Source organism: Octopus bimaculoides, chromosome 25 (assembly GCF_046866305.1).
Source record: "Octopus bimaculoides isolate indiv1 chromosome 25, ASM4686630v1, whole genome shotgun sequence".
Classification (NCBI taxonomy): Eukaryota; Metazoa; Mollusca; class Cephalopoda; order Octopoda; family Octopodidae; genus Octopus; species Octopus bimaculoides.
This window is the reverse complement of record NC_142952.1, coordinates 506784-517433: the sequence shown is the minus strand read 5'-3', so window position 1 is coordinate 517433 and position 10650 is coordinate 506784. Positions and strand designations below refer to the sequence as shown.

The 10650-nt window shown below is 35.8% G+C and overlaps 1 protein-coding gene across 1 annotated transcript; it reads right to left on the bottom strand.

The window, feature by feature from the left end:
• Positions 1-858: 858 nt before the first annotated feature.
• LOC106870890 (piercer of microtubule wall 1 protein) lies at positions 859-9582 on the bottom strand. The gene is made up of 4 exons (XM_014917127.3): positions 9423-9582; positions 7566-7629; positions 3014-3150; positions 859-1048 (listed from the first exon to the last, which is right to left on the bottom strand). The coding sequence occupies exons 1-4, from the start codon at positions 9498-9500 to the stop codon at positions 980-982; spliced, it is 348 nt and encodes a 115-aa protein (XP_014772613.1). The 5' UTR covers positions 9501-9582; the 3' UTR covers positions 859-979.
• Between the last annotated feature and the right edge of the window lie 1068 nt (positions 9583-10650).

Sequence of the window (10650 nt, the reverse complement as noted above, 5' to 3'; positions counted from 1 at the left end):
TTATATTCTTTCTAGTTTTCATTGTAAGGATTGGCTGAAGCGAATATTACTTTATTAGGATTAAAACCTGATTTCCCACGAGATTTCTGAGTGGATGACGTCATTAGTCTACGAAATTTCGAGTTTGTTTGCGTGAAAAGGATTTCGAGCGGTAAAAGTGTTGTTGTTGTTGTTTTATTGTGAAGGTTCATGACTCAGGGGTTAAAGCGTCGAGTTCACAATCACGAGGTAGTGAGTTCGATTCCAGGACCGGGCTGTGTGTTGTGTTCTTGAGCAAGACACTTTATTCCACGTTGTTCCAGTTCACTCAGCTGTAGAAATGAGTTGCAATGCCACCGGTGCCAAGCTGTATCAGCCCCTTTGCCGTTCCCTTGGATAACACTGGTGGCGTGGAGAGGGGAGGGGCGGGGAGGCTGGTATGCATGAAGGCCTCTATGTTGAGTGTGAGGCTGAGTGGGAAGACAAATGGAGGCATAACATCGCCATATCTAACGATCACTCCATATATATATATATATATATATATATATATATATATACACACACACACACACACATACATACCCTTCCACAGGTACCCTCCACAATTAGAGCTCAGCACTTCTTTATGCAGCTGTCCTCATCCATACGCATCACATTCCCAAACCAGTGCAGTCTCCTCTCTTCTACACACCATCCGATGCCATTTATATCCCGTTTTCCTCTTAAGTCATTTATACTCTGTCATGTATGCACACTGACATACATACCATATATATATATATATATATGGTATACATACCATGTTCAGTCAGGCAGCTTGTATTTAATTACACTGCAAATTCCTGAAGTCAAATGATGATAAAAAAAAAAAAAAAATTAAATTTTCATTATTTATTAAATTTCCACATGATAAGTGAGATTATTCTGACAAACAATTTCTAGTTGTTCAGCGTCCATATTTTAAAACATGGCACGTAATATGAGTGCCTTGATGGATTTAAATGTAACTTTTGTCCAGAGCTGTATTTAAGGAACGATTCCGATACATTCCGGCATTCTGAAGATGCTGAAAGAAAACAGACAAAAAAGTAAAGAAAAAGAGAATTAAAAAAGCAGACATGTTTGGGCAACAATATTCTGAACCTGACATTTTGGGGAATGGAACAAGGTTAGAAGTCATTCACATTGGTTTACCATGGATGCACACTATCAAGGAATGGTAGTCTTGATGCAGAGATATACTATCAAATAGGGAAGGAAAGTGTTACATTTGGAAAGCTTGAAAAGTGAGTATGGGCAAGACAAAAATCAATGTATTGACTGCACTTCTTTATTCCAGTGTGATTTGGACCAGTTACAGGCATCATATGAAAATGCTGGAGAGATGTCATCAAACATGTCTCAGGCATATCTTGGGAGTCAAATGGGGATATTTTTACCAGATACAGAAGTTTTGCACATGACTTGTAGCTCAATTGAACATGTCATCTTGGTCCAAATGAGATAGGCTGGACATGTTATTCGAATGAAAAATGCGCAACTGCCAAAGCATCTTTTTTATGATAAAGTCAACTCTGGTAAGCAACCATAACATAAGATGATTCAGCACTCTGAGCTTAAAAGGGCCTATCGGAAAGGAACAACTGGAACTGAAATCAACAGTGAATATTGGATTTGTGTAAGATTGTGTTCTATTGTCAAAAGTAGGATATGTGAATCATATGAAGTCAGATGAAGATCAAAATGCCCAGGCAAGTAGTAATGTTGAGCCCTAGCCACCTCTTACAACTTGTGTCATATGTCACAAAACTTGTAAGACAATATCGGGACTTAACCCTTTCGATACCAACCCGGTTGAAACCGCCTCTGGCTCTGTAGGCCAAATGTCTTGTTTTCATAAGGTCTGAATTCAAATCTTCTACCAAAACTTAGTCACAATTTATATTCCTAAACTAAGTTATTTTACTAAATTTTTTGTTATGTTTAAAATTAATTGAAAGTAACACAGAACATCTCAAAATAAAAGGGTTAAAAGACGAAAGGATTAAAAGACAAAAACATTCCTTCAGAATCAGATTCCAGAGGGCATAGATGTAGAAGAAACTTGAATAATATCTGTTTCTTATGTTTTCAACCCTGACAGTCAGCAGGTGGTCTTCAAAATCATCTGAGTGCTCATCAACAGAGGGATGGGGTGTGGTGTGCGTGTTGATGGGACAGCTGTCGTCTGTCAATATGAAACAATCATCATATATACATATGTGTATATATGAGTCTAAATACTTGAATATATATATATATGTATGAATATATATATATATATATATATATATATATATATATGTATATATATGTATGTATGTATATATGTGTGTATGCTTTTCTGTTTGTCCCTACACTTCTTGAGGACAGATGTTGGTTTATTTATCTCCTTGTAACCTAGCAGTTTGGCAAAACAGAATGATAAAATATGTATCAGTACTTAAAAAATAAATCCCGAGGTGGATTGAATCGACTGAACCCTTCAACGCAGTGCTACAGCATGGCCCCAGTCCATGAAGATAGAAGAATTAGACTGTTAGCTCCCTAATGTTTTGTCCCTGGTTGTGCTTTTATCCCTTATGGACCATTCAAAGTATGACCCCTTGCCATACTGCCGAGGGGACAAATACAGAGACACATGACACTGTACAGGCATGTGACGTACGTGACCAAGCTGCATGTCGTTATCTTTTCTCATCTTTCTTTTATCTTTTAATTGTTTCAGCCATTGGACAGTGACCATGCTGGGGCACCATTTTGAAGGGCCTCAGTTGAATAAATCAACCCCAGGACTTATTACCATTGTTTTATTTTTTTTTCAAGTCTGGTATTTATTCTATCATTCTCTTTTTTTACCAAAATGCTAAGTTACAGGGCTGTAACAAAACCAACACTGGTTGGCAAGCAGTGACGGGACAAACAAATGCAATGACACACATACATTCTCTCTACACACACACTCTGTAACATGTGGCTGATGTTACTTTACCTTGGTGAACTGCAGTGTCTTTGGATAGAAACACTTTGGTACTGTGTGTATTGTTGGTGGTATGGAACCATAGTCTGAGGAGGTGGTCATGAATTGAGGGTTTATAGGTTCTTTCCTGCCATAACCTTTCAAGCAGACTGAAAAGACAAATGCCACAAATTTCAGAACTAAATTCCACTGGATTTTAATCATGTAGTTATAGTAGTGTTTTCACACTCCTGTTTATGCAATTGCCAGCCTTTTCCACTCGATAATCTCTACCACTCATACAAGTGTGTGTATTCATCAAATAGTAGTGATTTCTCTAACTTTGAATTTTTTTTAGCCAATCCGATCTTTTTTTTTTCTTACCATTAACTTATGTCTTTTGATTACTAATTCCCCTTCAGCCACCCCAGCCATCTTCTTTCATCCCATCTATCCCTTTATAATTCTTACAAACAATAATCCCCTTCTCTACTCTTCGTATAATTTTTTTATTTCTTGAATTTATATATATATGAAAATATATAAATATATATATACATACATACATTCATATATATATGTGTGTGTGTTTATAAACAGTGTTCTCTTCTAAGCTATTTGCCAGCTTCTTCTGATGAGCATAACACGACTTTGTACCATACATGTCTCGAAATCCACGTCAGTCTATACACAGACTTCATTACATAACATACATGGCTAAGGCGCCAGTAATTTATTATCTGAGGCAACTGTAGAGATAAGACTTCATTACATCATTTACTTATGTACACAACTTCCCAAGTGAATAGCTTCTCTGCACCTACTACAGTTCATCTCTCTGTGTTTATATATATATATTTTTTTTTAATATGTGTCTAATTCTTACCCTAAGGAAATGTTTAACTCGATATTTCAAGATGCAATTTCTAATTTTTAATTTCCTACTTTGTAGGTTACAGAGAATTTTGACAATATGTAAATAAATTGACTTTTATAAGTTAAAACTTTCCTTTTCTCGTTATAATATATATAAGCACTTAGACCCTCTCAAGAAGCCTAGGGGCACATCCATTATCCAAGCCTTGTCTGTTCATCTCTACATAACACTGAATAGATGGAGATACCCGGGGGGGGGGGGGGAAGATCTCCTTGCCTCTTGGCAGAAATGGCTGTAAGGAACTAGCACCTGCACACCCATTCAGTTTATTGACAATCTACTCATTTCCTCAATTGCTCACCTGTTTCCATAAGCTTATATGCTTCCACACCCTTATTTATGCAATTGCCAGCCTTTTCCACTCAATAATCTCTACCACTCATACAAGTGTGTGTATTTAGCAAATACATTTGAATAAATAGACATACTGCAATGTTTACAGGCTGATGTCTGTCGATTTTATATCCTCTCCGTTTTCTTATTTGCCACATATATATATATATATATATATATATATATTTGTAATAATAACGACAATCCTTGGATGGCATTTATAAAGATTTAATGCATCACTATGCACGTTTCCACAAATCACATATCTCTTACGATCAAAGTCTGTATTCCTGGGATGATGACAGTGTAGTCCGGGGTATTCGTGGGCATCTGGTAGATCATCTTCGTGGATTCACCAGTCCCCATCTTTAGACTGTGGCTGGCATAATGGACTAGGAGCTTTATTTGCATATTCAAAACATTTCCTGTATACAAATTTAAAAGATATATACACACACACACACCCATATACATACACAGGGTTCTTGGATGCCTTCAGCAAAGTTCACTTTTTTGTAAAGCATTCAGAGATGTGGGGTGGGGAGTGGTGTCTGGTTTGAAGATAACTTCTGCACCCCATTTCAACTTCCCCCGTCACTTATGGACCTGAGAACAATGAAGGGCTAAGGGCACTGCCCTTTCTTGTCTCGTTATGGATAAAAAAGCCAACAAAGGCAACGAATGGGGAAAACTATTCATCATCTTCATCCTCCATTTAGACAGCAGACGTTCCTATGATTGCAGACTTTATCTTCTAACAACAGGGTATCCTGATACAAAAACGATCTTTTCTCTCTCTCTCTCTACATATACACACACACACACGTGTATATATGTATGTGTGTGTATATATATATATACACACATACATATATGTATATATATAAAGATAGAGAGATATAGACTGAGGGATAAATATATATATATGTGTGTGTGTGTGTGGTTATATAGGTATATATGTGTGTGTATGTATGCATATATATATATATACATATACACACACACATATATATATATATATATATATATATATATATATAATATGTATATGTATATGTATATATATACATACATAGATATATGTATACATACATGCATACATATATATATATATATATATATAGAGAGAGAGAGAGAGAGAGAGGCAGACATACAGACAGAGTGGAGTGAGAGAGATAGATATATGTGAATGTGCATTTGGTGAGAAATATTCCTATCCTTTCTGCTATAGGCACAAGGCCTGAAATTTTGGGGGAAGAGACTAGTTGATTACATTGACCCCAGTGTTTCACTGGTACTTAATTTATTGACTCTGAAAGGATGAAAAGTAAAGTTGACCTCAGTAGAATTTGAACTCAGAACGTAATGATGGGAGAAATATTGCTAAGAATTTCACTCAGTATGCTAATGAGTCTGCCGTGATAATAATGATGAGATTTTCCAATTTTGGCACAAAGCCAGCAATTTCAGGGCATGAGATAAATTGATTACATTGACCCCAGTGTTCAACTGGTACTTATTTTAGTGACCCTGAAAGGATGAAAGGCTAAGTCAACCTTGGTGGGATTTGAACTCAGAACATCAAGACATATGAAATACTACTCAGCATTTTATCCAGCGTGCTAATGATTCTGCCAGCCTGCAGCCTTAATAATAACAATAATCCTTTCTACTGGAATTTGAACCCAGAACGTAACGACAGACAAAATACTGCTAAGCATTACGCCCAGCACACTAACGATGTTGCCATGAGAACAAGAAGAAAAGATATAAAAGTTACATTTTTATGTTTTTTATGTGTTAAGTGTTTTGGAGCTAAATGAGTATTGTTTTGTAGAAACATTTGGTATGGACCTTGTAAAGGGGAGACAGGAAATATATTTCGAGAAATAAATATAAAATATAATACATACTCTATTCTGGGTAATCATTAAGAAGTATAGAGATTAAAACAACGTACAGTAATTAACCTTGTATTTAAGTACCATATTGATATTAGGGTAAATTAGGAGTGACTGTGTGGTAAGTAGCTTGCTTACCAACCACATGGTCCTGGGTTCAGTCCCACTGCGTGGCACCTTGGGCAAATATCTTCTACTATAGCCTCAGGCCAACCAAAGAGTGGATTTGGTAGACGGAAACTGGAAGAAGCCTGTCGTATATGTGTGTATATATATATATCATCATCATCATCATCATCATCGTTTAACGTCCGCTTTCCATGCTAGCATGGGTTGGACGATTTGACTGAGGACTGGTGAAACCGGATGGCAACACCAGGCTCCAGTCTAATTTGGCAGAGTTTCTACAGCTGGATGCCCTTCCTAACGCCAACCACTCAGATATATATATATATATATATATATATATATATATATATATATATATATATATATATATATATATATATATATATATACACACACATACAATATAGCATTTGTTAGGCTACTACTTTGAACAAGACGGTGTAACACTTAACATTTGTTTAGAATTGCAAGTAATTCCATGAATGTCCAACTTTCAATAAGATACTAAACATAAATTTCTTCTCCAATTATCTTTTGGTATTTATAAACATCTGAATGGATTACAGAGTGTATATGTAAAATTAGGACTGGAGATTCATTGCCAAATTTTTTTCTGTTATTACATTGTAGATTAGACATGCATATATACACGCCCAGACACAAACACTCAGACATGTTTAAAATTAACCCTTTCACTGTGGAAATCAGATATATCCATTTATTCAGAATCTCATTACCCTTCACGGCAGAAAGCAGTTTTTATACATCAATCTATCTTTTGAAACAACTTCTTGTTGAGATACGTCAAGGTTATTGAGGCAATGTGACTTGCACAAAATACCGGTAATATTTTTTTTGGTAGATATTTTGCATTGCTTCTGGAATAATCATGAAATTTAATTTTGTAGTTAAAGGGTTAAATAACAACAGTGAACCAAGCTCAGAAAACTAGACAGGATACATCAGCATATTACCTGGATATTACCTGGATATTACCTGGATATTACCTGGATATTACCTGGATATTACCTGGATATTACCTGGATATTACCTGGATATTACCTGGATATTACCTGGATATTACCTGGATATTACCTGGATATAAGGCAGCAAGCTGGCAGAATTGATATTCTTCTGAGTTCAAATTCTGCTGGGGTTGACTTTGCCTTTCATCCTTTCGGGGTTGATAAATTAATATACCAGTTGCATACTTGGGTTGATGTAATTTACTATGCCCTTCCCACAAATTTTCAGGCCTTGTGCCTATAGAAGAAAGTAATATTACCTGGATATTCAAATTTTTTGGGAAGATTAACAGTCTTGTAGTAGTCTGATGTTTTTTGACCAATCTGAAAAATAAAAACAATCGACAAACTTCATTACAGCTTCGTCTCCTTATGCATTCAATAAAAACAACAAAGATGCTTATCTTATTCAAGTATTTTAAAAATTATAGAAAAAAAAAAATAAAGTTAAAATATTGAAAACTATGTCAATATCAGGATCAGGCATGGCCGTATGCCAAGGACTTTGCTTCTCAACCACTTTACCCAAAACCAGGAACTTTTCAGCACTCACCCCCCCATACCCCCTCTCTTTCTCTCTCTCTCTCTCTCTCTATATATATATATATATATAAATGATTAGTATAAGATGTAGATAAATAGAATCTTGCAGCTATCATAGAAAGCTCCATGTGTGTGTGTGTGTGTGTGTGTGTGTGTAATTTTGTTGATGCCTTTGTAAAAGTGGTACATCATCAACTTAGATGTCCCTGAATACAGAAATAGTTAAAACTTAACTATTTAATGTATAAAGATCAATGAAATAAGTACGAGACAGATGTAAGTATTGAGGTCAATACAACAGAGAAAGAACAGAAACTCGTGAAGGAGGTGCTCTAGCATGGTTGCAGTCTAATAAATAAAAACCAGTCAAAAGATAAAAAGAATAAAGAGAATGGCTGTTATGATTGTTGATGATGATGATGATGTTGGCAAGATGCTATCAACATTTTGTAATTATCCAGAAAAAAAACACTTGATGTTTTCATTTATTTCTGCCTAAAATAACCAAAGATATAGATGCACTTAACTGAAGAGCTGCCTTCCTGTTTCTAAGCCACTGGGCCACCAAGGGATCCTTGAAACGGTCACATAGCATGCTAGAAAAAATACCCAAATCTCACTAAAATTACACCTATCATCTTCAAATATGAAGGATGCACGATGTAGCAACTGGAGTGAATCAATGTGCTTTGGTTGCTACTTGATAGAAATAGCAGCCAAATCTTTCTCAAATCATGTTCTGCCATCTTCAAATGATTCTTTGTAATTTTGGCACAAGGCCAGCAATTTCCAGGGGTGTAGGTTAATACCACTGACCCCCAGTTCTTGACTGGTACTCTATGCCATTGAACCCAAAACAATGAAAAGCAAAACTGGCCTTGAGAGGATTTGAACTCAGAAGCTAAAGGCCCAGAACAAATTCCACAAAGCATTTTGTCTGATGCTCTTATGATTCTACCAGCTCAATACTGTAGGCTCAGGAACAGGGGATGTAGGGGTTGCGAGCACAAATTTAGGGCAATGAGAATGCTTTGAACATCATGAGTTGGACCTAAGCAAATTTCATTCCCACACTTACGCTCCCTTCTGTTGTCTTAAAATAATGGTTTCAAATTTTGGTGCAACGCCAGTAATTTTAAGGGATTTGTTGATACAACTGAACCCCAGTATTTGATTAGTACTTTATTGACCTCTGAAAGGATGAACGGCAAAGTCACCCTTAGTGGGATTTGAACTCAGAATGTAACAAATCAGAACGAATGCCACTGGGCATTCTGTGGGATGCTTTCATGATTCTGCCAGCTTGCTACCTTCCGTCGTCTTAAAATAATCCTTTCTGCTATAGGCACAAGGCCAGAAACACGTGCAGAAAAACTGTCAAGAGCGAGTCCTAGGCCATCCATGACCGAGCAAACCCCTGGATGTAGGGAATGTGTTCTCTTTTTAAGACGAGATAGATTTGGTTGCTATTTCTAGCAGTTAGAGCAACATATAGTGACTCTCCCGTTAGTTCGATGTGTGTGTGTGTCGCAGGTTGTATCTATTACAGTAAAACGAATGAAAAATGGCTTTACCTCTAAGTTTCCATTACATTCCACCATTTCCGGCACTTCATTTGGTTTTGTATCTTCTTCCCCTTCTGATTCTAACATTGTGTTGAAAAGAGTCAAAGCTTGCTTGAGATATCGCGATTATTTATTGTCCGTTACTTAGCAACGAAACTCACAACCGACATTCAAGAATCACGTGATACAATCAATAGAGATCGGAAAAGCTGAATTTCGGCGACACTTTTAAGCTCGCTGTCAATATAGTGTATATAAAGAAAGAAAGAAAGAAAATTGTCTGCCATACGCATTTTTAAATATCATAATGCTTTATTTAGTTTTAATATATATATATTTATGTGCAAAGGTCATTTTCATTATTATTATTATTATTATTATTATTATTATTATAAAGTATTTTCAATGGATCAGTTTTGAACTCTATTTAAAGTCGATATATATATATATATATATATATATATATATATATATATATATATATATATATATATATATATATATATATATATATATATATATATATATATATATATATATATATATATATATATATATATATATATATATATATATATATATATATATATATATATATATATATATATATATATATATATATATAGTGTGTGTGTTGGACTTTCCCATCAAAGGCGACGAATGAGCGTCCGTCTGTTTTATTCTGGCTCAGTGGCTTGGTCATTCGGCTCACGATCATGAGGTCCTGAGATCAATTCTCGGCGAGGTGTTATGTCCTTCAGTAAGACACTTTATTTCATGTTTGCTCCAGTTCACTCGGCTGGCAAAACTGAATTGTACCAATAATTCAAAGGGCCAGCTTGTCACATTCTGTGTCCATGCTGAATATCCTTGAGAACTACATTAAGGGTACGCGCAGTTGTGGGATACTCAGCTGCTTGTACGTTAATTTCACGAGCAGGCTGTTCCGTTGATCGGACCAACTGGAACCAGTATCGGTTAATGTGTAATTTACCGTCGTAAAAAAAAAGAAAAGTGAAAGTGAATTGTTCTAAACACCGTAAGTGATGATGGACAATTTACTTCCTACTAGTTCCCCATTGTGGCTTAATTTTTTTCTTGATGAGCATCTATCGCCCTTGTATTAATCTGCTTACAGATACTGTCATCATTTGGGTCAACAAAATTGAGGGAATGGTTGACAACTTCATGGGGATGGAAGTTGTCGAGACCTGCTTATGAAGCCCACCCATCGGAT